The following is a 27,871-nucleotide window of genomic DNA, read 5'->3' on the forward strand; positions in this document are numbered from 1 at the left end:
TATGTCAACTTGTGTGCATGAATTCTTCAAAATGTCATAAATAGTTTCGTAATATGTCCTTGAGCAAGGTTAACTGAGTGTGCACAGACTGCACACCGAAGATTCTTATGCAAAAATGCTGACTCAGATATTTCAAGTGACAATGTTTAAGTGCTTGAGGCACTATTGTGAACAACTGGAAAATGGTTCTAGACAGCAGAAAAGCCAACCAAGTCCCTGAAATCTCTCTCCCTCTCTCTCCCCCCTGCTCTCTGTGTTTCCTTTCTTGCAGGAACAGCAATGGAAACTTCCGATGTACAGCAGCATAACTCCAGTCTGCTTTACAAGCCCTCTGATTGAGAAGCCAATTGGCAAAGTAAGAATGACTCCATTTCTTACTGAACAGTATTATTTGAACCTGATGGCTGTATTTCTTTTTCTCTTGAGCTATGTGGGTGAAATAATCAAGCCAATCTCATAAAAGGGGCTGATAAAATACAAATTTTGAACTTTTCAATTGGCCCTACTATGCCCTTGCCCTTGGCAAAATGTTGAACTGAGAGATGCTCAGCAGAGATGCCTGTGCTTCAGCTGCTACCTCTACTCCAACCCTGGTGATATCCTCCCCACTCCTTTCAATGTCCTGGTTTCTGAGCCCTTGAACTTATCTTCCTGTATCAGAACTTGTTAGAAAGAAAGAGGTTACTTTTAGTAATTTACATGGTAGAGGAGGTACAAAAAAACACTGAAAACCTTTTTTTCTCTAGTCTCTTAGGTTCAGAACCTGGGGTTATGCAAATTAAACTGAAAAAAAAAGACAAACAAGAGAAAATATTTATTACTATGAATAAAGAGACCTTCATAGAAAAGAAGTGAGAACCCAAAGAAGTTTTATTCAAGGCTTACACTATTTTAACAAAAAGCAATAAAATGTGGAGAAGCGACAAGAGAAAGGAAGAGGGGTTTGGGCTTCTCGCCATAGACTTTGGGACATTAATGAGTGGTATGGTTATTTATTAAGTTTGTTATGGAGACTCAAGTTGGTGCATTTTCCGTTGACAAAAATCATGTCTGGTGACTAATAGTCATCTTCTTACTGGTATGGGAGAGGAAGACACATTTACAAATTTACATAATCTTTAGAAAGGGAAATTTCTGCCCTGCTGTTAGAAAGTGATGGGGGAATGGGAGCAGAGTGCTTTTCCTGCAAGTCCGCTGTTTCTCAATTGTCCTCAGCTCAAAATAATTCTTACACCAAACTGGTATATTTGGGGGTGGCATATTCTGGTACCTTCAACATGTTAGTGTGAAATCCAGCCACAATACTCCCGTTTTTTCCTACACACTTGTTATTTAAACTATCTTGAGGAGTAAAAGACTTTGATTCTAGAAGAGAGATTATAGGTTTTACCTGAACTGCTACTGTTCTAAACCTGAAGAGTCTGTTGGGTAAGTGTGTGCTCTCTAGAGCCAGGTTGCCTGGGTTCAAATACCAGCTGTTATTCACTTGCTGTGTGACTTTGACCAGGTCACCTGTAGAAAGGGTATCAAAATAATATCTGCCTCACAGGATAGTCATCAGATTAAATAATTTAACATAAATCCACGGCAGCAAGTTTTTATTTTTACCTATTTTGTTCACTCTGTATCCCAGCACTCAGCAAATTATGCAAATGAATTGAATGAATGAATGAATGAATAAATGAAAAGCAATATATACAGTAAGCTTAGAGGAAGCACATCCTCAGTTTGCCTATGCCAAGAAATAGAAGCTAGAGAAGGGGATGGAAGAGAAGCATAACTGTGGTGAGGGTGTCAAAGACACTTTCCGGGGGGAGGGGCAAGATGGGGGAAGAGTAGGGTCCCCAAGTCACCTGTCCCCACCAAATTACCTAGACAACCTTCAAGTCATCCTGAAAATCTACGAATTCGGCCTGAGATTTAAAGAGAGAACAGCTGGAAGGCTACAGTGAGAAGAGGTCGCGCTTCTATCAAGGTAGGAAGACGGGGAAAAAGAAATAAAGAAACAAAAGGCCTCCAAGGGGGAGGGACCCGCGAGGAGCCGGGCTGAGGCCGGGGCGAGTGTCCCCAGGACAGGAGAGCCCCGTCCCGGAGGAGCAGGAGCTGCACCAACCTTCCCGGGGGAAAGGGGCTCGCGGGGAGGTGGAGCAGGACCCAGGAGGGCGGGGATGCCCTCGGGCTCCCGGGGACACTAACAGGCACCTGCGCCCCGGGAGAGTGCGCCGAGCTCCCTAAGGGCTGCAGCGCGCACGGGGGACCCGGAGCAGCTCGGGGGGCTCGGGGGCGGCTCCACGGAGGGGGCTGCGGGGCGGGAGCGCAAATCCAACAGCGCAGGCCCCGGAGCACTGGTGCGCCGGGACACAGCCCAGGATCCGGCCTCCCCCAGGATAGGCAGAGGCCGGGAGGGCCCAGGACAGCGAGGACGCTCCTGGCCCGAGCTGAGCAGATCAGCGGCCCCGCCCCTGGAGCCTCCAGGCCCTGCAGATGGAGAGCTCTGGAGTTACTGCGGGAGCTGACTCCAGGGCTGCAGAGCTGGCGCCGCCACTGCGGTTGTTCCTCCTGGGGCCTCACCGGGTGAACAACCCCCACTGAGCCCTGCACCAGGAATGGGCAGACCAGCTCCCCCAAGTGCTCACACCTGAAAATCAGCACAACAGGCCTCTCCCCTAGAAGACCAGCTAGACGGACCAGTTCCAGGGGAAGTCAAGGGACTTACAGTATACAGAATCAGAAGATACTCCCCCGTGGTTTTTTTTTTCTTGCTTTTTGATTTCTGTTTGCTTCCCCCACCCTTTTTTTTCTTTCTCTTTTTCTTCTCTTTTTTCTTTTTTCCTTTTTTCTTTTTTCTTTTTCTCTTTTCTTTCCTTCTTTCTCTCCTCTCTTTTTCTCCTTTTCCCAATACAACTTGTTTTTGGCCACTCTGCACTGAGCAAAATGACTACAAGGAAAACCTCACCTCAAAAGAAAGAATCAGAAACAGTCCTCTCTCCCACAGAGTTACAAAATCTGGATTACAATTCAATGTCAGAAAGCCAATTCAGAGGCACTATTATAAAGCTACTGGTGGCTCTAGAAAAAAGCATAAAGGACTCAAGAGACTTCATGACTACAGAATTTAGATCTAATCAGGCAGAAAATAAAAATCAATGGAATGAGATGCAATCCAAACTAGAAGTCCTAATGACAAGGGTTAACGAGGTGGAAGGACAAGTGAGTGACATAGAAGACAAGTTGATGGCAAAGAGGGAAACTGAGGAAAAAAGACAAACAATTAAAAGACCTGAGGATAGATTAAGGGAAATAAATGACAGCCTGATGAAGAAAAACCTACATTTGATTAGGGTTCCCGAGGGCGCCAAAGGGCCAGAGGGCCAGAATATGTATTTGAACAAATCATAGCTGAAAACTTTCCTAATCTGGGAAGGGAAACAAGCATTCAGATCCAGGAAATAGAGAGATCCCCCCTAAAATCAATAAAAACCGTTCAACACCTCGACATTTAATAGTTAAGCTTGCAAATTCCAAAGATAAAGAGAAGATCCTTAAAGCAGCAAGAGACAAGAAATCCCTGACTTTTATGGGGAGGAGTATTAGGGTAACAGCTGACCTCTCCACAGAGACCTGGCAGGCCAGAAAGGGCTGGCAGGATATATTCAGGGTCCTAAATGAGAAAAACATGCAACCAAGAATACTTTATCCAGCAAGGCTCTCATTCAAAATGGAAGGAGAGATAAAGAGCTTCCAAGACAAGCAGGAACTGAAAGAATATGTGACCTCCAAACCAGCTCTGCAAGAAATTTAAGGGGGACTCTTAAAATTACCCTTTAAGAAGAAGTCCAGTGGGACAATCCACAAAAACAAGGACTAAATAGATATCATGATGACACTAAACTCATATCTTTCAATAGTAACTCTCAATAGTAACTCTGAACGTGAACGGGCTTAATGACCCCATCAGAAGACGCAGGGTTTCAGACTGGATAAAAAAGCAGGACCCATCTATTTGGTGTCTACAAGAGACTCATTTTAGACAGAAGGACACCTACAGCCTGAAAATAAAAGGTTGGAGAACCATTTACCATTCAAATGGTCCTCAAAAGAAAGCAGGGGTAGCCATCCTTATATCAGATAAACTAAAATTTACCCCAAAGACTGTAGTGAGAGATGAAGAGGGACACTAAATCATACTTAAAGGATCTATCCAACAAGAGGACTTAACAATCCTCAATATATATGCCCCGAATGTGGGAGCTCCCATATATTTAAATCAATTAATAACCAAATTTAAGACATACTTAGATAATAATACATTTATACTTGGTGACTTCAATCTAGCTCTTTCTACACTCGATAGGTCTTCTAAGCACAACATCTCCAAAGAAACTAGAGCTTTAAATGATACACTGGACCAGATGGATTTCACAGATATCTACAGACCTTTACATCTAAACTCAACTGAATACACATTCTTCTCAAGTGCACATGGAACTTTCTCCAGAATAGACCACATACTGGGTCACAAATCGGGTCTGAACCGATACCAAAAAATTGGGATCGTCCCCTGCATATTCTCAGACCATAATGCCTTGAAATTAGAACTAAATCACAACAAGTTTGGAAGGACCTCAAACACGTGGAGGTTAAGGACCATCCTGCTAAAAGATGAAAGGGTCAACCAGGAAATTAAGGAAGAATTAAAAAGATTCATGGAAACTAATGAGAATGAAGATACGACCGTTCAAAATCTTTGGGATGCAACAAAAGCAGTCCTGAGGGGGAAATACATTGCAATACAAGCATCCATTCAAAAACTGGAAAGAACTCAAATACAAAAGCTAACCTTACACATAAAGAAGCTAGAGAAAAAACAGCAGATAGATCCTACACCCAGCATAAGAAGAGATTTAATAAAGATTCGAGCAGAACTCAATGAAATCAAGACCAGAAGAACTGTGGAACAGATCAATAGAACCAGGAGTTGGTTCTTTGAAATAATTAATAAGATAGATAAACCATTAGCCAGCCTTATTAAAAAGAAGAGAGAGAAGACTCAAATTAATAAAATCATGAATGAGAAAGGAGAGATCACTACCAACACCAAGGAAATACAAACGATTTTAAAAACATATTATGAACAGCTATACGCCAATAAATTAGGCAATCTAGAAGAAATGGACGCATTCCTGGAAAGCCACAAACTACCAAAACTGGAACAGGAAGAAATAGAAAACCTGAACAGGCCAATAACCAGAGAGGAAATTGAAGCAGTCATCCAAAACCTCCCAAGACACAAAAGTCCAGGGCCAGATGGCTTCCCAGGGGAATTCTATCAAACCTTTAAAGAAGAAACCATACCTATTCTCCTAAAGCTGTTTGGAAAGATAGAAAGAGATGGAGTATTTCCAAATTCGTTCTATGAGGCCAGCATCACCTTAATTCCAAAACCAGACAAAGACCCCACCAAAAAGGAGAATTATAGACCTATATCCCTGATGAACATGGATGCAAAAATTCTCAACAAGATACTAGCTAATAGGATCCAACAGTACATTAAGAAGATTATTCACCATGACCAAGTAGGATTTATCCCCGGGACACAAGGCTGGTTCAACACTAGTAAAACAATCAGTGTGATTCATCATATCAGCAAGAACCATATGATCCTCTCGTAGATGCAGAGAAAGCATTTGACAAAATACAGCATCCATTCCTGATCAAAACTCTTCAGAGTGTAGGGATAGAAGGAACATTCCTCAACATCTTAAAAGCCATCTACGAAAAGTCCACAGCTAATATCATTCTCAATGGGGAAGCACTGGGAGCCTTTCCCCTAAGATCAGGAACATGACAGGGATGTCCACTCTCACCACTGCTATTCAACATAGTACTGGAAGTCCTAGCCTCAGCAATCAGACAACAAAAAGACATGAAAGGCATTCAGATTGGCAAAGAAGAAGTCAAACTCTCCCTCTTCACCGATGACATGATACTATACATAGAAAACCCAAAAGCCTCCACACCAAGATTGCTAGAACTCATACAGCAATTTGGCAGCGTGGCAGGATACAAAATCAATGCCCAGAAATCAGTGACATTTCTATGCACTAACAATGAGACTGAAGAAAGAGAAATTAAGGAGTCAATCCCATTTACAATTGCACCCAAAAGCATAAGATACCTAGGAATAAACCTAACCAAAGAGGTGAAGGATCTATACCCTCAAAACTATAGAACACTTCTGAAAGAAATTGAGGAAGACACAAAGAGATGGAAAAATATTCCATGCTCGTGGATTGGCAGAATTAATATTGTGAAAATGTCAATGCTACCCAGGGCAATTTGCACGTTTAATGCAATCCCTATCAAAATACCATGGACTTTCTTCAGAGAGTTAGAACAAATTATTTTAGGATTTGTGTGGAATCAGAAAAGACCCCGAATAGCTAGGGGAATTTTAAAAAAGAAAACCATAGCTGGGGGCATCACAATGCCAGATTTCAGGTTGTACTACAAAGCTGTGGTCATCAAGACAGTGTGGTGCTGGCACAAAAACAGACACATAGATCAATGGAACAAAATAGAGAATCCAGAAGTGGACCCTCAACTTTATGGTCAACTAATATTCGATAAAGGAGGAAAGACCATCCACTGGAAGAAAGACAGTCTCTTCAATAAATGGTACTGGGAAAATGGGACATCCACATGCAGAAGAATGAAACTAGACCACTCTCTTGCACCAGACACAAAGATAAATTCAAAATGGATGAAAGATCTAAATGTGAGACAAGAGTCCATCAAAATCCTAGAGAAGAACACAGGCCACACCCTTTTTGAACTCAGCCACAGTAACTTCTTGCAAGATACATCCACGAAGGCAAACGAAACAAAAGCAAAAATGAACTATTGGGACTTCATCAAGATAAGAAGCTTCTGCACAGCAAAGGATACAGTCAACAAAACTAAAAGACACCCTACAGGATGGGAGAAGATATTTGCAAATGACGTATCAGATAAAGGGCTAGTTTCCAAGATCTATAAAGAACTTACTAAACTCAACACCAAAGAAACAAACAATCTAATCATGAAATGGGCAAAAGACATGAACAGAAATCTCACAGAGGAAGACATAGACATGGCCAACAAGCACATGAGAAAATGCTCTGCATCACTTGCCATCAGGGAAATACAAATTAAAACCACAGTGAGATACCACCTCACACCAGTGAGAATGGGGAAAATTAACAAGGCAGGAAATCACAAATGTTGGAGAGGATGCGTAGAAAAGGAGACCCTCTTACACTGTTGGTGGGAATGTGAACTGGTGCAGCCACTCTGGAAAACTGTGTGGAGGTTCCTCAAAGAGTTCAAAATAGACCTTCCCTATGACCCAGCAATTGGACTGTTGGAGTTTTACCCCAAAGATTCAGATGCAATGAAACGCCGGGACACCTGCACCCCAATGTTCATAGCAGCAATGGCCACAATAGCCAAACTGTGGAAGGAGCCTCGGTGTCCATCGAAAGAGGAATGGATAAAGAAGATGTGGTCTATGTATACAATGGAATATTCCTCAGCCATTAGAAAGGACAAATACCCACCATTTGCTTCAACGTGGATGGAACTGGAGGGTATTATGCTGAGTGAAGTAAGTCAGTCGGAGAAGGACAAACATTATATGTTCTCATTCATTTGGGGAATATAAATAATAGTGAAAGGGAATTGAAGGGAAGGGAGAAGAAATGTGTGGGAAATATCAGAAAGGGACGCAGAACATAAAGACTCCTAACTCTGGGAAACGAACTAGGGGTGGTGGAAGGGGAGGAGGGAGTGGGGTGGGGGTGAATGGGTGACGGGCACTGAGGGGGGCACTTGACGGGATGAGCACTGGGTGTTACTCTGTATGTTGGCAAATTGAACACCAATAAAAAATAAATTTATTATTAAAAAAAAAACAAAGACACTTTCCAAGCACACCTCAGCAGAAGGACTGCAGTCTATCTGAGAAGCCCGCCACCCTCTTGTCCTTTGTACCTTGGCAGGTGCATCTTTGGGCCACACACAATCCAGAGCCTAGGATGAAACATAGCTACTATTAGCACAAGTAAAAAACGAAACAAAAAAATTTTTTTTTTAAAAAAGGCTTGTTTTTCCAACTTATAGGTGTATGTAGGAAGATCTAGAGTTTCTTGCACTTTTTAAAAGGAAATGAACCTATTTGGCAATTCCTGGTAACAGCTTGGCGGCAAGTCCCGCCTGAAGTGGCTGTCCACAGGGTATGAGATCCTGGCTGAGCAGGAAGCCTCTTCTTCATGCCGTCAGCAAGGCTGATGTTTTGCAGGCATAGCAGGGGAACTGGGTTTCTGTACTTTGTGTTCAGTGAGATACTTCCCATCTGCTGACTTTAGTTCCTAGTGAGAAGGGTATCATTTGGCCAAAGATTAAAACAACAAACAAGTAAAACACACCCTGCACATCACAAAATGTCTTGGCAACTGCCCTGAAATTCGCTGCCTTGCCTCTGCTTCTGTCCCCTCCAGCCACCCCCTATTTTGACTTTGTTTATATGGGTTCTAAAAAGACCACCACTTTGTCAATGGGGACAGAAAGAAGCTGTTTCAAAGGCTAAGGTCAGAAGTCAATGAAACTTGGAGATGGAGGGGTCTCCTTTGACTAAGTTTCACTTCCCCCAATAGACAGTCCTGAGTTTCTTTGGTGTTTTCCTAGACTTGATCAGAAACACTAACAGCAGTATAAAAATGGTAGGGTGTGACTTTCTCCAAGGCTTTACAGAAAGCAGAAGGAAATTAAGGGCAGTATGACCATTCTTGGTTTGGTGGTGTTTCACTATGTGATTCTAAGGTCTCCCTCTCACAGTAGAGCAGACTTAGCAGGCAGGTATCTCCACAGTGACACCAGGACTATCTTGGGTTGAGTGGGGTTGCTCTTAAGGAATCTCTTTTTCTTTCTTCTCTCCACAGTTCTGGCTTCTGGGTTCAATACATTAGCTGTAAAATACTCTAATGAATTCATTTTGCATTCAGCTCCATTTTCCATTCACCTGAAGGGGAAAATGATGCCAAAAATGTAAGCAAAATCAAGCTTTAATTACAGAGGTTGATGGAATGCAGTGTTTTGGGTGAATAATTCTAATCTACGGTTATTCTGCCCAAAATCCAAACTCTCTTCCTCACTATCAAGAAACTTTCTGTTGAGTGAAAGACTACATGCTGGACCCAGGTACAATTTCTGCCACACAAATTATGGTACCCCTAGCTGAACCAAGGACCAATGTTTCCTTGCTATGGGGGAAGGAAAGTTGCTATGCAAACGCCAATTGGATAACAAAGAATTCCAATGTGAGCTCATAACAGAAAAAAGAATATTTTGAAATTAACTCCAATTTTACAACTAAGTGATAAGTATTCATTAAATTAATGGTTATGATTAGAGGGTAGGAATAAAGGAGGAAAACTTAAGGAGCAGAGAGGGAGACACCAAAGAAATCACTCTGGGCAGCAGAAAAGCAAGCCTGGAACGTGTGATTATCCATTCTCAGATCAAGAGGAGTTGTATGTTTTATTTTACATAATTGGAGTCAGTGTCTTTTGAATGGAGCATACAAATTTATGTAAATAAGAATGCAAATGTTAAAAATATGTGTCTTGGGATTTCCAGGGGATGACCTGGCAGCTTTGTCTTCCTTGCCTTTGCAGCTGCTAAATATTGTGTTGTGAAAGCTCAAGATGAACTTATTCTCCCAAATCCCACAATGTTATTACTAGAGGACTTTCTTTGTAATTTATAGGAGATACTCTGGAGGATGAATTAAAAGAGACTACTTTTTAATATAGTTGACCGTAAACATGTTGCCCCCAAGAGGTTGCACAGGCTAACAAAAAATGCAAAAGGGATTTCAGGATTTCAACAAATTAGTGGCATATCCAAAGTGGACTGTTGAAAGGTAATAAGACGATGATGGAGACAAAATCAGGGATTTGGGGAGATAAGTAACATTAGAGGATGACATAAAATTTAACTTACCAGGCTCTCCCACAAAATTCTGATTGGCACTACTGGTAAGACAAGAAACTGGGCTGAAAGAAGCATTATTTCAGCTCAGCAAGCATTGTGTAGATCATGCCAAGTCAAAACAACCCAGTAAAGTGCCATGACCTTGGCAAACTGAACAGAATACACAAACAGATGGAGCTGTTTTTAGATTAACAAACTGCCCATAACCATGGCTATGCCAACCTACCTTTCTCAAAAGGAATTTAGGTGACAGGTAAATGTGTCCCCAGTCAAAGGGAAAATAACTTAAATGTATTACTTGATTTGACCAGAAGGAATGAAGAAATACAGCGCCTTGAAGGATAGAAGTGTTATTAAATGGAAGGGTGGCTAAGAAAGCAAACAAAGCTCCCCACGCCTCTGTATTTCCGGGTGAAGGAAGGGGAGACTGGAGGAGCTAGGTGGAAGTAACTGGATAAACAAGAGATAAAAAGAAAGGAACTGGTGAACTCAGAATCAACAGAATATGGAGCTGCTTTATTTCAAAGTTGGGAGGCATCTGTGGGGAGAAAAGAAATAGAGGTGTCCCCTTAACAGATTAATCCTTAGCTCCTTTTAGCACTGAGAATTTTCCTTGCCAAAATAGCAAACAGGGGCCATTTTAAGAATAGTCTTCCAAGTCATGCCCCATTGAGGATCATTGAATGTTACATCATGATATGGTGGCCGGGTCTGGATAGACAACACTTCTTCTGTGAGAAGTACCTTGGTATTAATACGCAATATTTCGGGCTCTCAGTGACCCAAGAGGATCGAGAAACTAACCCACAAACTAGTCCATGACCTACTGCTGCTTCCAAAAAAAAACAAAAAACAAAAGTCAGGAACAGAATAATCAGAAGATAATAATAATGCTGAGCAATGCAAAACATTACAATTACTACAGTCATAGATAAACAGGATTTTAATTCTTTGAACATGAACTGATTTGACTGGATCTCTTTCTCTATACATTTAGCTCCTGGTAAGTGAAGCAAAATGCATTAAACTAAGTATTTCACCTTGAAAGCTTTTTGTAACAAGGTGAAAGAGACTTTCAGGTTAAGGAGTCAATTTTCTTCTTCTAAGATAAAGGAAATTTTAGCTAGCTAAAAAAGCATATTTTTTGGCCTCCTTTGCAGCTAGATGTGGCAATATGTTGAGATTATAGCCAATGGGATGTAAGTGGAAGTGATATATGCAATTTCTAAGTTATGCCTTTCATAAGAAAGGCATACCCCTCTTGCTCTCTGGAATACAGATGTGGCAGCAAAAGCAAGAATAGCCACCTTAGAGAAGATATTTGCAAATGACATATCAGATAAAGAGCTAGTATCCACGATCTATAAAGAACTTCTTAAAATAAACAGCAAAGAAACAAACAATCCAATAATGAAATGGGCAAAAGACACGAACAGAAATTTCAGCAAAGAAGACGTAGACGTGGCCAACAAACACATGAGAAAATGCTCCGCATCCCTTGCCATCAGGGAAATACAAATCAAAACCACAATGAGATACCACTTCACACCAGTGAGAATGGGGAAAATTAATAAGACAAGAAACAACAAATGTTGGAGAGGATGTGGAGAAAGGGGAACCTCTTGCACTGTTGATGGGAATGTGAACTGGTGCAGCCACTCTGGAAAACTGTGTGGAGGTTCCTCAAAGAGTTAAAAATAGACCTGCCCTACGACCCAGCAATTGCACTGTTGGGGATTTACCCCAAAGATACAGAGGCAATGAAACACCGGGACACCTGCACCCCGATGTTTCTAGCAGCAATGTCCACAATAGCCAAACTGTGGAAGGAGCCTCAGTGTCCATCGAAAGAGGAATGGATAAAGAAGATTTGGTCTATGTATACAATGGAATATTCCTCGGCCATTAGAAACGACAAATACCCACCATTTGCTTCAACGTGGGTGGAACTGGAGGGTATTATGCTGAGTGAAGTAAGTCAATTAGAGAAGGACAAACATTATATGGTCTCATTCATTTGGGGAATATAAAAAATAGTGAAAGGGATTAAAGGGGAAAGGAGAGAAAATGAGTGGGAAAAATCAGAGAGGGAGACAGAACATGAAAGACTCCTAACTCTGGCGGTGGAAGGGGAGGTGGGCGGGGGTGGGGATGACTGGGTGACGGGCACTGAGGGGGGCACTTGACGGGATGAGCACTGGGTGTTATACTATATGCTGTCAAATTAAACTCCAATAAACACACACACACACACACACACACACACACACAAAGAATAGCTACCTTAGACCAAGAGAGGATGGCAGAGAAATGAAATTCAAGAGTCAGAATCTCTGACTCCACAGAACTCTTGACTGCTTGTGTTTAACCCACTATTGCCTGAGACAGAAATCAACTTCCATCTCATCTACACCACTGCTATTTTGGCCATGGTATCCTAGTGCATAATTAGACCAAGGAGAAAAGTAGCTGCATGCTCTATGGAAAGTCACTTAGAATCTAGTGAAGGTAGAAACCAGAACCTGGTACAGTAAATATCAGTTAAAGGATTGAAAATGCCTAGTTGCTAAGACCTATCTTCCAATTGGAGCCTGGATGAGGAAAGCGAGATAAACACATTAAGTTCTGTCTCTGTGAACCAGGTAATGAGTAGGATTCTGCTTAGCCAAGAACCTTGTCTTTGAATTCTGAACATAATAAACCCAGATATCTATCATACACTGAATTTCAGAAAAGTTCTCCCTAGAACTGAGGCAAACCAGTTTCCAGTGAAAATAATCAAACTGAGGTACTGTAGTGGAACCCATTATCTGGTCAAATAACATTTTTATCGATACTTATTGTATATAGGAGCTGTCATAGTTTGAAAACATCTATAAATGTCTTCATACATGTATTTGGCATAATATTCTATTCTCTCATCATCTGAAGCAGGTCTGGATTCCCTGAGGCAAACATTTTGGGCTCCAGCTTTTGCTGTAACTCTATCACACAGGATTTTACGGGTAGAGTGGATTCTTACCTCAGATGTCATTCTAGAGTCCTTCTCCTTTTGTTTGACATAAAATAACAATATTTTGATTTAACAAATTAACCTTCTAAAACATCAACTGTTACTTCTACCACACATTGGAGTCCATGTCATTTTTTCCCCATTCCTCAAAATGCCTGACACCATTCCATGCACGTAGTAGGCAGGTAAATGCTTGGTTACTGATGTTTAAGTGAATATGGAATTTTAGTTTGTGATTCAGTTAGCTATTTTCATCTTCTTGTCCTTGTTCATAATGGTTGTTTTTGGTTTTAAAGATTTTGTTTATTTATTCATGAGAGAGAGAGAGGCAGAGACACAGGCAGACGGAGAAGCAGGCTGCATGCAAGGAGCCTGATGTGGGACTCGAACCTGGGAATCCAGGATCACACCTTGAGCCAAAGGCTCAATCACTGAGCCACCCAGGCGTCCCTCATAATGGTTGTTAAAGTAGTTCTCCATGTGAGTAACCTACTACATCTAAAGATAAAGAATTTTAAAAGTTAATTATTAAAAGTGTCCTATATAGGACACTGCTCCTGTCCTATATAGGCATATCTCAGAGATATCACATAGTTCAGTTCAAGACCGCCACAATAAAGTGAATATGGCAATAATGTGGGTCAAGTGAATTTTTTTTTTTTGTTTCCTAGTGCATGTAAAAGTTATGTTTACACTACACCGTGGTCTTTTAAGTGGGCAGTATTATTGTGTCTAAAAAACAAGTACATACCTTAACTAAAAAAAAATACTTAATTGCTAAAAAATGCTAACCATCACCTGAGCTTTTAGCGAGTTGCAATCTTTTTGCTGGTAGAGGGTTTTGCCCTTGATGTTGATTGGCCGACTGATCTGGGTCACCAGCTTAAGGTTGGGGTGGCTATAGCAATTTCTTAAAATGAGACAATGATGAAGTTTGCCACATCAACTGGCTCTTTTATTCTTCTTCTTTCTTCTTCTCCTCCTCTTCCTTCTCCTCCTCCTTCTTCTTCTCCACAAATGATTCTCTGTAGCATGCCATGCTGTCTGATAGCATTTTACCCACAGTATAACTTCCTTCAAAACTGGAGTCAGTTCTCTCAAACCCTGCTGCTGCTTCATCAACTAAGTTTATGTAATGATCTAAATCCTTTGTTGTCATTTTAATAAATAATCTTCACAGCATCTTCACCAGGAGTAGATTTGATCTCAAGAAACTTTTTTTTTCTCATCCATAGCAGCAACTCCTTATCTGTTAAAGTTTTATCATGAAATTGCAACAATTTACTCCCATCGTTAGGCTCCATTTCTGATCTAATTCTCTTGCTGGGATCCCTGGGTGGCACAGCGGTTTAGCGCCTGCCTTTGGCCCAGGGCGCGATCCTGGAGACTCGGGATCAAATCCCACGTCGGGCTCCCGGTGCATGGAGCCTGCTTCTCCTCTGCCTGTGTCTCTGCCTCTCTCTCTCTCTCTCTGTGTGACTATCATAAATAGATAAAAATTTTAAAAAAGATTAAAAAAAATAATAATTCTCTTGCTATTTCTACCACATCTGCAGTGACTTCCTCCACTGAAGTCTTGAACCTTCAGTTTATAAAAAACAAACAAAAAACACAATATCTTTGTAGTGCAATAAAATGAGGTATACCTGCAAATATTAAATAACCATAGTGAAAATATATATCCTTTAAATTTAGATTCTTGGGTTCCCACTGTCACATAGCACAACCTAGGCTGAAGTTTGGGTTCATAGGTAGGAATTCACCAGGTAAGAAATGCAGCCTGATGTGCAAGGACAAGAAGTCTATCTATCCCAATATTCTTAATAGACAAAATGGCTCCATAAACAGGTTTGATAAGCTACAGAGAGTTGTAATAAGATTTAACAAATATGCTTAAACCAATGGCTGTTCAACTTATGTTCTGTAAGCATATAAAAATATTCAATGTCAGCTCCCAAAACCTATAGAAAATAAATGAAATATGAACAATTAACATCTGTAGAATTTTTATTTTTGAAGATTTTATTTATTCATAGAGAGAGAGCAAGCGAGCACATGAGCTAGTGGGGAGGCAGAGGGAGAGGGAGAAACAGGCTCCCCACTGAGCAAGGAGCCCAATGTGGGACGCCATCCCAGGACACTGAGATCGTGACCTGAGCAGAAGGCAGACACTTAACCAACTGAGTCACTCAGGCACCCCTGTAGAATATTTTTTATTAGGTTTACAAAATTCATCAATTCAGAAGCAGGTAGATGCCTATACACTATGGAAATGGGAAACAACAGGCTTAACAAAAATCATTCTTGTTCTGATCTTTCTTTACAACTTATCTATAAAGGCTGAAATCTGTGCCGCATCAGACTGTCTGAGGGGAGCCTGCTTCTCCCTCTGCCTGTGTCTCTGCCTCTCTGTGTCTCTCTTGAATAAATAAATACAATCTTTAAAAAAGGCTGAAATCTATGGTACGACATGTATGGACTAAATGTACAGCCACGTTATGATGTACTTGATGTTTAAATATGAGGTAAATATTTTGTTAACAGCACACGTACAGACTCCCACACATACAGATCACCAGACCCTTGCTATTGGGAACTGTAACGTTTTATCAAAGGTCATGGAGTCATATTTATATTACAGAACTACTGTTTATTCTTTTCTTGTCTCATCATGCTAACACTTTCACATTAACACTGCCCCAATTTTTCTCCCAGAACCCAGCTGAAAAATATCAAATGAAACTGATAAGAAAATGTTTGGTAGACTGCCTGTTGACCAAATGTTTGGTCTGTTATTGACAGAAAAAGAAACTTTAATTGGTCCCACCTGGGAATAAGGAAAAAAGATGATCTAAGATTACCAGAAGATATATATACTCTCTGTTCACACTAGATCAGAAAAAAAAAAAAAAATCACTAAACTCTGAGAAATAGCACTATAGAATTATCAGCAGAATTAATGTAGAATGTATGCAGTTTTGCTATCTTCCCAATACTGTAGGCACCCTTGAGAAAGCCAAAGGAAGCCCTTCTTGAAAATACCACATTCTAAGTATTCTATGCCAGCCAGGCATCCACTAAGAAAAAAAAAAAAAAACAACAACAACAACAAAAACAAATATTGAATGCCTTCCATGTGTGAGGCAGTCTGCTATAAACAGTAAACCAGGTCAGTTGGGCATAAGTGATAACAGCAGTAATAATTATTATAATAACTACCATTGTTCGAGCACTCTGCCAAACCTAACGTAAGTTCTTCATATCCAGTCTCCCATTTAATCATTTTAAAGATGAAGCCTAAAGAGGATAAAGAACTTGCTCAAGGTCACAGAGCTAATAAATGGTAGAGTTAGCATCCAAAACCAGGCATGCCTGCTAGGGAGATGGGTTTTCATTTGGACGATCTCTTTTCTGTTCCTAGTTGAACAGAGTTGAAATATAATCAAAGTTTCCCGAGAGGACACAGAAGGATGCCAAAAAAGTGTGACCTGACTTATATTATGGGTCACTCTGGCTATAGCTAACCAACCTTAGATTTTCATTTTCCAAAGGCTCCAGTTATAAATAGCAACCCTGCACAAATGGGAAAAAATGTGTGAGCGTATAGCGTTAGGTTGTCTCTTTAAAAGCAGTTGCTTTACAAAGAACTTTAAAGAGGATATGAACTGCAAAGATATCACCATGAGGTTACTCAGATCAAAATAGTATTCTTCAGAAGCCCTTCCATATATTTTGGTGTCCCAGTTTATCTCCTCTGGGAGAAAGAGATTTAGTGTTCACCTAATTCATGAGGCTACGCGTTTAATTTTAAGAACTTTAACACTTTCAATGAAGAGTCAAAGTGATATTAAATAGCATTAAAGTTCAATTTAATGAAGGAATCACAATAGAGCCAAGAGTAGAGCTGGAATCTCCACTTGCCACTAATGCCTGTTAAGTTTTTCATATCGACAATTTAGATGTCTGGGGAAGTAAATGAGTATGAATGAAGTAAACAGAGAACAGATTGCATAAAAGTTTATGGTCTGAAGAGTAAGGGAGGTAATTAGTGGTGTGATGAACTCCCCAATTGTGTCTACATTTTTAAAAGTCATTTCCTGCATTTTATGAGAGATAGGGAATTATATTCGGGCCCCTGTAGAACTTTGCTTTTACCATTATGAACATTTATTTATTTCACCCGACCTGACTTTGGGATTGGTTGATTTCATGTCTGTCTTTTGCAGGGCTTATAATTTCTGTGGCTGGGGGCTTAGGCGAGGCAGGATTTGTGCCTTATTCATTCATTTATGTCCTCAAATCGCCAAGACTTAATTCTTTCCACATTGTAGCTGCCTGTTAAGAAGGGAAGGGAAGTGGCAGGAAAAGAAAGGGAAAGAAGTTCTCATATTGTTGTATCTGAGATCACTGTTTTCTTGATTACCTGGGTTAAGGCTATTTTTCGTTCAATGCCTTCTGAAACCTCCCTAACAAACAGCTTAGTGAAAAATTCAACCTTACCTTAAAAGACCTTTGCTTACAGAATAACTCTTAAAAGACATTATTCATTTGCAAAAGGCAGAAACTGTGATTTTTACACCAAGAGCTTTGAAAAGGAAACCAGCATTTGTAGACACATTGAGATTACAATAAAGTAGAAAAAGAAAGAGAGGGGAGGGAAATGTTCTCGTGCTTTGTGGCATGGAAGAGTCCTTCCTTAACTGCACCAGAGAAAGTAATCTTGCCAAGGTCAAAGGAAAATCCTTACTGCTAAACCCAGAATACATTTCAGTTCTTCTCTAACTTGACTCAACTGACCTTTTCTTGAAAGTTGTTCCTCTCTTGATTTTCTTGAGAGCTGAACCTTCTAATTCCCATCTACTTTCTCAGTCTCTTTCACTGTTTCATTCACCTTCTAATATTCCATTCCTGGATTTTTTTTTTTAAGATTTTATTCATTTGAGAGAGAGAGAGAGAGAGAGAGAGAGAGCAAGCAAGGGGAAGGGGCCAAGGGAGAGGGTGAAGGAGAAGCAGACTCCCCGCTGAGCAGGGATACCGATGCAGGCCTCCATCCCAGGACCCTGGATGGTGACCTGAGCCAAAGGCAAATGCTAAACTGACTGAGCCACGTAGGCACCCCTGGCACAACTGAAAAAAAAAAAATCAATTCTTGCTCCTTGAGAAATTTTTTTTTTATTCTTTTGTTCTATTTGTTCAATATGTTCAAAACTAGGCCAGTTGGTTCTTTCATTCCCTTCTTCTGATTTCCCTGCTCTACAAATGCTCTGTACCTCTCTCAGTGAACGTTCCTACCTTCTACCTAACAATTCAAGGTCGGTACTTGGGCAGCATCCTTCATTCTTCTTTCTCTTCCATTCAGTCAGCCACTCAATTCAGATAGCTCTAAACCCTTGACATTCATCCTCTCCTTTCCCATTGTGATTGCTGTAATTAAGGCCTTTGTCATCTCTCCTCTGGTTGCTGCAGAACTCTAACTGGTTCCCCTCTCCACTCTCACCTTCTTTCAGCACCTCATCAATACCACTACAGAATTATCCTTTCAATTGCAAATCTGATCAAGTTCCTTAGTGACTTCCCATTACTACCAAGTTAGTCCAAATGTCTGTAGGGCAGAATGAGGCATATATGGTGACATATTTCCCCGCCACCACCCTAGCCTCAGCTCCACTGTTCTGTCCCTCGACTCCCACACACTGCTTCATAACTCTGTGCCATTGTGTAGGCTGTTCCTGCCTGATGCGCTCCTCTCTTCCAGTCTTCCACTTCTACTCCTCTTTCCTCCTCTATTCTGAGTTAAAACTGTACTTTGTTATCTACTACTGTAGTCCTCTCATTTTGTTGAAATTGTTTGCTTGGATTTCTGTCTCCTCTTAGTTGAGTTGTGGACCATGTTTCTTTTCTTTGTAGTCCTTGAGGTGTGGCAAAGTGTATGGCATATGGTAGAGGCTGAATGTTCTGGAAATCCTGTCTGTGCTTGTGAAAACCTCATCTATTTCACCACATACCCAGAATCTGGAGCTTGTTCAAACCCAGAATTAAGAACTTTTCTCCCCACTTACACATTTAAGATTCTCTTGGCCAGAGTACCTGACTCTAAACTTCCATTAATTAAAGTAAAACACCTCTCACAGATGATTAATGCCCACTGTTATGCTGGAACTCATTGTAAGAAAAGGAAAGATTTTTATCAACTAGAGACCATGAAGACAGGCCTTGGCCATCATGAATTCCCTCCTATTAACTGATAACAATGAGATAATTGAGGAAGATCGGTATATTACCTTGTTTAGGTAATTCTATCGGATCTATTTTATTAAACAGGATTGCAGTGGGAGTTGGAACTGCACGCTGTGCCTATAGAAAGCAAGAGTGATCATGGTCAGCATTTCCAGATGCTGCCTATGCAAAGAGAAGGAAAAATGATTACTGGCTTCAGCTTTGACTTTTAATAGAACGTCAGTCATGAAAGAAAATTTAGCCTTTTGTACCTTGAAAATATCTGAACAGTTTATTTTTTTTTAAGATTTTATTTATTTATTCATGAGAGATATGGAGAGAGAGAGGCAGAGACACAGACAGAGGGAGAAGCAGGCTCCATGCAGGGAGCCAGACGTGGGACGCGATCCCAGGACCCTAAGGTCATGACCTGAGCTCAAGGCGGACGCTCAACCACTGAGCAGCCCAGGTGTCCCCTGAGCAGTTTAAAATGAGGCATTTTGGGATGTCTGAGTGGCTCAGGTGTCTGAGTGTCTGCCTTCGGCTCAGGGCATGATTCAGAAGTTTGAAGATCGAGTCCCACATCGGGGTCCTTGCATGGAGCCCGTTTCTCCTCTGTCAGCCTATGTCTCCGTCTCTCTCTCTCATGAATAAGTAAATAAAATCTTTAAAAAAATGAAGCATTCTGTTAGGGAAATACCAAGTGTGAGAAGATGAGAGCTTTGTACATATGAATTTAAACCTCCCACAAAGAAGAGTTTGTAAGCACTAAAGTTTACACTCTTTTGTTTTAGTCAATACCAGTAATTATAAAATTTCGTGGTATCTTTTTTTTAGATTAAATGAAAGACAGAAAAATCAAGAATCCTCGTATGTCTTCATTTCAGTATGAAACAACTCTTACCATAAGAAAAGTATACATTTATAACTGTATAATCAACAATTTTATTAAATATAGAAGTTGAATATCATTTGACAAGTAGTGCTAAGTATTCTGGGAGACACTAAAGTTATTCCTGTCTTAAGGGATATAGAATGGCTTATTCATCCCTGGAAGGTAATTTAAATGTCATCTAGTCCAACTTCTCATCTGATGCTTAAATCTGTCCTACAAACACCGGCCAAACCTCTTGTGACTATCTGCAGTTAGAGGCAAATTTCTACCAATTGAGGCAGTTCCTTGCATATTTATATAGCTATTATTTACTAATGATAATAAATAAAATGTATTGTTTGCTTACTATGTGTTAGGCACTGAGTTAAGCATTTTATCTTCAAAAATCCTATTTAATCTTTATCACAACCTTAAGAAATGGTACTGTTAGTATTTCTATTTTACAGATAAAGGGGAAACTGAGGCTTAATGAGGCTGGGCAGCTGTCCAACATCACCCAACTATAAGTAGAGGACCTGGCTTTGACTACATGGTTTACATTCTTTTTTTTTCAAGTAGACTCCAGCTTTGCGCAGTGACATTATCGTAGCCAATGAGGTTTATCTGAGGCGTGATTATTGCTAATTGAAAACTTTTCAAGTAGATGCCTCACCCAGCGTAGAGCCCAACATGCAACTTGAACTCATAACCCTGAGATCAAGATCTGAGCCGAGATCAAGACTCGAACTTAACCAACCGAGCCCCTACATTCTTAAACAGTATACACATGCAGCCTCTCTAATTCAACTTCTTCTCTTTGTTGACTTGAAATATACTTTCTTATAGCTTCTATTCATAGGCCTGAATTTTAATGAGGTGGCACTAAACATGTCCAGTCTCTTTTCTAAGTGATAGCTCTTTAAATAGTTGAACGCAGTTGTCTTATCCACTTCACCCCCCAGTATTTCCACTGAATTCAAGTGCATTGTCTTTCATTTTTCCTTGTGTGACATGGTTTCTAGGCCCTTTAACATCATGGTCACTACCTCTTGGAAAACCCCATTTTGGGGTCTTATACATTTAACACAGCATAAAGTCAAAAATCACAGCTTTATAAAAAGCTCAACTTTGTTGGAAGAGTGAAAATAACAAAGTTGAGAAATATGCTCGTGGTCAACCAAAGCCACTAAGTGTTTTGTACATATGTTGGTAAGCTATCTCTCTGCTATCTTGTTCTTTACACAGTTTGCTTTTCAGACTTGAATTTAGAGCTTTGCACTGATCTCAGTTATGTTTTACCTTAATAGTATATTATTCTAGAATGCTATAGTTTTTTAGGATCAAATGAATATTTAATATTTTATTTAATATTTTTATTCTATTTTATTTCATTAACATTTTTTTCCCTTTGTATTTATTAAAGGTGGATTTGGCTCCTAATTCTTTGTTTCAGGACTTGTGCTAGACTCATCTTACTGGTATTTTTAGACTTCACTACTCATGCATCCATGGTCAGCTGCTAGGTCACCTGGAGGGTGGTAGATCTAAAAGACCCTCAGCTGGGATAGCTAGTCTCTGTTTTACATGATTTCTCATCCTCCAACAAGCTAGCCTAGACTTGTTCACATGTGAAGAGGGGTCCCAAGACAGTAAGTGAAACCAAGAAAGACTCCATGAGTCCTAATAAGCTCAGGACAGAGATACCATTGTTTTCCCTGTGGTCAATTGTCCAAGGCAAGTCCCAAAACCAGGAACCTTCAAAAACTGGGAAAGCAGCCTCCATCTCTTGATGGGAGGAGCTTCCAAGTCATTTTATAAAAGGCCACAATATCGAAGGCATGAAAATTGTGGCCATTTTTTAAATGTACCATAATCTTAGGGTTATGTCATTTGTGGATTTGATAAGCACATCATTGAAATTATTCTTAAAAAATCCATAGAAATCTCAATTTAATAGGGTCCAAAAATAAAGTTCTATGTAGCATACTACTTTGGTTATTATGATCTGTTTAGACAACCATAAAAACACACAATAAATACACCATAAAAACACACAATAAATAATAAAAGAAAAAACTTATATGCTAAATAAACTATACCATTCTGTTTCTAAAGACACATAATGAACAAAGTGATCTTTAGGTCTACTACCAGGAAAATGAATGTACATGAATTTAACCTGGATCTGGATTTGAAAAAGAGAAGTCTAGAATCTGAATTGGGAAAGAGAAATGACAAAGGTGTTCAGATTAGGAATTAGCATGTACAAAACTACACAGATGCAGTGAACAGATCAGAGTGACAATACTGAAGAATTCCGCTGAGAAGTGGTAAGAGAAAGGAAGGTTAGGTGGGAGGGATACATAATGAGAGAACTTGAAGGTGGAAACTTGAATCTGAATTTGACTTTGTAAGCAGTGGGGGATTATGGGTGATTTTGAGCAAAAAGAGAATGTGATTAAAATTTTTGTACAACTAACCTAGCATTAGTTTAAGTGGGACATTTTTTGAGTCAGGAACCATTGAGAAAGCCTTACAGCTTTTTTAATTCCTGATTTAAACCAAGTAACTGATATATTTTTCTTAAGGTAGTAAAAAACAAAAATGACCTAAATGATTACCCTGTCAATAAGTTTTATTTCAGCCAATGTAAGGAGAAGACAGAAGGTGCCAAAATCTGGAAAAAGTTGACTGGTTTTTTTCTTAAAGAATAAAAGGAAATGCAGCTACTTCTGCTTATATTTGAGTCATTATGTCATGTGTATAGATTTTTGAAGGTTATTTCCCACAATGGCAAAGTGATAGTTTGCAGAAATAAAAAGCTGACATTTTCAAGATTCAGAACTTAGTGATTGAACAAAATCCTGAGTAATCACAAAAGTCTTAATTTTCTGTCCTGGTATAGAAGTGCTTCTTATTGTAAGAGGTCATGACAGACACCCCAGCTTTCCCAGATACTCTCAATCTGAGTCCTACCATGAGATCTCTGTAGGTAACAAAATCTCTCTCAAATCAATGTTCCAAAGTCAGGACACAGAGAATGCTGGGAAAATTATTGAATGTTTGTGAAATAGTTTGAGATCCCCCTTAGAAAAGGCCTATCGCTAATCAGAATTCCATCACTAGGTTCATGGTATAACAAAGGCATCTTGACTACCTGTCTGGAGATGTTCTTGGAATACATACATTCTAGAAGAAATCAATTTAAATCCTCATTTCCCTTATACACTGAAGTGAATCCCAGATTGACCCAAGATTTAATGTTAAACAGAAAAAAAAAAAAAAGATAAAGTCCTGGGAAAATATTTAATGATCTGATATTGTAATAGATTAAGACTTTCTAAGCTTAAAAGTATTGGAACACTAATTCATTAATGGATCTAGGAAATATCAGTGACCATTAGAACTGATAGCTCAAACATTGATTGCCTCCAACGTTGATTACCTGCAGCCACTAATTAATTTTAATGTCACTAAAAGTGAGACATTATGTATCTCATGACATGATACAGAAGGAGGCTCACCACATCACCTATGAAGTATTCTATGTCTCCAAAATTAAACCTGAAGCTTACCCAATCTGTAGCTCTATCACTTCATAGAAAATGCACAGGATAGGGCAGCCCGGGTGGCTCAGCGGTTTAGTGCCGCCTTCAGCCCAGGGTGTGATCCTGGAGACCTGGGATTGAGTCCCATGTCAGGCTCCCTGCATGGAGCCTGCTTCTCCCTCTGCCTGTGTCTCTGCCTCTCATGAATAAATAAATAAAATATTTTTAAAAATGCACAGGATAGATGAATGTAGTAAATGACATCACAATACAATCATTCAAATCTAGAAAAGGTTTTATTTCTTAGGACAAATGACTCCATTTCTTTAACAAAGGAAGGGCATAAAATATAAGGGAGGGGAAACCTTTGTGACATATCATTAAATACAGCACATCAATCCTATTTGAATCTAGATTCAAAAAAGTAATTCTGAAATGACATTTTAAAAAATCAGAGAAAACTAAGACGGATTGGATATTAGAAATTTAAAAGTTAGGGCACCTGAGTGGCTGAGTCAGTTAAGCATCTGCTTTCAGGTCAGGATCCTGGGATCAAGTCTCCGCATTGGACTCCCTGCTTAGCGGGGAATCTGCTTCTCCCTCTACCCTTCACCCCTACTCATGCTCTTTCTCATGCTCATCTGCTCTCTCTCAAATAAATAAATAAGTAAATAAATAGAAATTTAAAAATTATCATAAATGTTGATGGGTGTGTTGGTTGTTCTTTGAAAAGCTATTATCAGCCTACAGCTGTATTCTGAAGTACTTATATGTGACATAATATTATGTCTGAGATTTACTTTAAAATACTTCAGCAAAAAACAATGAGAAGAAGGAGAGAATAGATGATGATAGATGAGTATAGATGATAATGTTTATGCTTGGTAATGAGTACATGTGGGTTCATTATAATATTTTTTCTACTTTTATATAAGTTTGGAAACATCTGTTCAAATTATTTAAAAGTTATTGGAAAAAATATCACAAAGGAAAGGTCAATATAATCTACAACATAAAATTAAGATTTTTTATGTTTTTTTAAACAATAGCCTGGGGAAAATGTTCATTACAAATGTGGCAAAGAATTAACATCCATTTTGAAACACATGCATACACTTACACATACATATACAAGCTGATAGGAAAAATGCTAAAAACCTAATAGCTAAACAATACAAACATAGAATTCAAAAGAGGAAATGCAAATTTCTTAAAACATCCCTCTAGAAATAATCATAAAAAAGCAAGTTAAATTCTTTTGAACTACTAAACCAAGCTATTCTCCAAAACATATATGCCTTTTATGTCCTGGAAGACAGTCATTTCCTATGATCAATAGAGAAGAGTATTTTATATAGTAGCAGCTTTTTTATTAAATGCCAAAAAAGTGTCATGTACTATACAGTAAGGATTATTTTGGGAAAGTCTAACACTTCACCAGTGCTGATAAAATCCTGGCCAAGAATCCATGCTGGGGCTGAAGAGGGAGTGCATTAAAAAAAAAAAAATGAACTCGGAAGAGGGCTTCACAGGGTGCTTCTAAGGGGTGTTGACAGTGTTCTTAATTTGGCTGGTAACTACATGGGTGGTCCTTCATAACTATTTCTTAAATTGTACATATAGATTTCATGCTCTTTAAATACATGCACTATAGTTTATAATAAAAGTTTGTTTTAAAGTAAACTGCAGCCAGTATGGTGACCCACATGCCTTGAGTTGCCTTATGTGGTGGTTGGCCTGAAATTGCCCTGAGTGAGAGCAGAGGAATATAACTGCCTTGGAATGGAGTGCAGCATGGGGTGTCCTTGAGTTTCTATAATGGTAGAAGCTGTGTCCTGAGAGAAATTCTTAACTCACGTTTGGTTCCCGGGGCTCCCCAGAAGCATGGCTGTCAGGGGAGTGTTCATCTCTGGAAGTACCCTAAATTTAGAATACCCTAGGAAAACCCAAGAATTCCTTGAGAATTTTCTTTTTTTCCCCAGTTTTATTGAGAAATAATTGACATATATTACTGTATAAGTTTAAGGCATACAGTGTGATGATTTGGTTTACGTACATCACGAAATGATTACTGCAACAGGTTCAGATGCTATCCTGGTTCTCATATAGATACAACAAGAAGAAAGATGGAAGTAAAGAGTAAAGGAAAAAAAAATTTCTCCTTGTGAAGAGAACTCATGATTTATACTCTTAACAATCTTCCTGTATATCACACAGCAGAGTTAACTATAGTCATCATGGTGTACATTATATCCCTAATATTTATTTATCTTATAATAGAAGTTTATATCTTTTGACCACCTTCCTCCAATTCTCTCTCCATACCTTGCTTCTGGCAACCATAAGTTTGATCTCTTTTTCTATGAATTTTTTTGTTGTTATTGTTTGCTTGTTTGTTTTTAAGATTCCACATATAATTGAGATTGTACAATATTTTCCTTTCTCTGTCTGGCTTATTTCACTTAGCCTAAATGACTTCAAGATCCATTCTTGTCATAAACGATAGGATTTCCTCATTGTTTATGCTAAATAATATTCCATCATGTATATTTATCACAAATTCTTTATCCTTTCATCCATTGATGGAAGCTTAGGTTGTTTCCACATGTTGGCTATTGTAAATAATGCTGCAGTGAACACAGAGGCACAGATATCTTTTCTAGTTAAAGTTTTTGTTACCGTTGGATATATTCTCAGAAGTAGAGTTGCTAGATCATGTGGTGGTTCTATTTTTAATTTTTTGAGGAGTCTCCATACTGTTTTCCATAGTGGCTGGACCTGGTTAGTTTTTTGTTTTGTTTTTTTTTAATCCCATCGAATGGGAGGTTTTAATGACTAAAAGAGCTCCATGTACGTTACACATAAAGGTAGCATCAAGGACTTTCTAAGAATGGACTTAAAATGGTTTTCTAGGGGCACCTGGGTAGCTCAGTTGGTTAAACATCTGCCTTTGGCTCAGGTCATGATCCCTAGGTCCTGAGATTGAGCCCTGTGTGGGGCTTCCTGCTTAGTGGGGGGTCTGCTTCTCCCTATCCCTCTGTGCTCTCTTTCTTTCAAGTAAATAAATAAAATATATTTTTTAAGATTGTATTTATTTATTCATGAGAGACACAGAGACAGAGAGGCAGAGACATAGGCAGAGGGAGAAACAGGCTCCCTGTGTGGAGCCTGATGCAGGACTTGATCCCAGGACCCTGGGATCGTGCCCTGAACTAAAAGCAGGCACTCAACCACTGAGCCACCCAGGTGCCCCAATAAATAAAATCTTTAAAAAAAATTTTTAAGTGGTTTTCTAATAGTTAAGATGAATTTCTTCTTATTTTTTTCATCTTTTTACCTAGTTCCCCCAGGAGATTAATACCATGTAATTTGCAAGATAGAAAGTAAGGGTAAAGGAGTGGATGATCTTACAAAAGGAGTTATGATCTTACAAAATTAACCAAGTTTGTTCCCCATCATTAACTCTCAGCTTTAAGATGCTGTGTGCAGTTTGTAACTGGTATGTCCAGAAGGCTTGTGTGTTAAGCAGTCATATCTGGTCATATCTGGTTCTTAGCATCAGATATACAACTATGATTTGTCAATGGTCATGCACTTTTAAAAAAGGCGATATGATGATAAATATCATCATGATCATCATGATAAATGATAAAACAACCAAAAAATGTCAAAGATGTGACCATTTGTTGATACAACTATGGAGATAATCAATTTAAAGTCATTTAGAACAAGGAATTAAGGCTTTTCCTGAAGCCATACAACTCAGATTATGCTCTATAATTCTCTTTCCCCACTTGTCTTCCCAATTCCCTTCAACTTTATCAAATTAACTGGAGCCTAAGTATTATACTCTTATTCTCAAGAAAGTCTTTCCTGGAGACAAGGGATTTAATCTTTAAGTTTCGTGCATGAGTTTTAAAATGTCAATGACAAATTGGAATGGCATTTAATTATTTGCAATAGAATTTGGCTGTCTTAGTTCTAAAAAAGAAAAAACCCTCTTTTTCTGATTATAGAAGTAATGCTCTTCTTGTTCTTCATTATGGTTAAATTTGGAAAATTCAGGGAAGGGCAGAAGGAAACAAAAATTTCCATAACCCAAAGATAACTATAAATCAAAGTTAACATGTTTTTGTGTTTTCTTCCTACTTATGCATACATTTGTGTTATATAACTAAGATTATAAAA

At 39.2% G+C, this 27,871-nt stretch overlaps 1 protein-coding gene and 1 pseudogene across 7 annotated transcripts in view; both read left to right on the plus strand.

Moving 5' to 3' along the window:
• The window catches only part of RASGEF1B (RasGEF domain family member 1B), a 550,412-nt gene that overhangs the window by 382,525 nt on the left and 140,016 nt on the right, over positions 1-27,871 (plus strand). For all 7 annotated transcript variants that reach the window (XM_038582293.1, XM_038582294.1, XM_038582297.1 and 4 more), the window contains one exon: positions 272-355. In XM_038582293.1, coding sequence (XP_038438221.1) covers positions 272-355 — 84 coding nt within the window. The remainder of the gene's footprint in view (positions 1-271; positions 356-27,871) is intronic.
• On the plus strand, positions 20,720-20,850 carry LOC119867240 (annotated as a pseudogene).

The sequence above is a fragment of the Canis lupus genome, chromosome 32 (assembly GCF_011100685.1).
Source record: "Canis lupus familiaris isolate Mischka breed German Shepherd chromosome 32, alternate assembly UU_Cfam_GSD_1.0, whole genome shotgun sequence".
NCBI classification, from domain to species: Eukaryota; Metazoa; Chordata; class Mammalia; order Carnivora; family Canidae; genus Canis; species Canis lupus.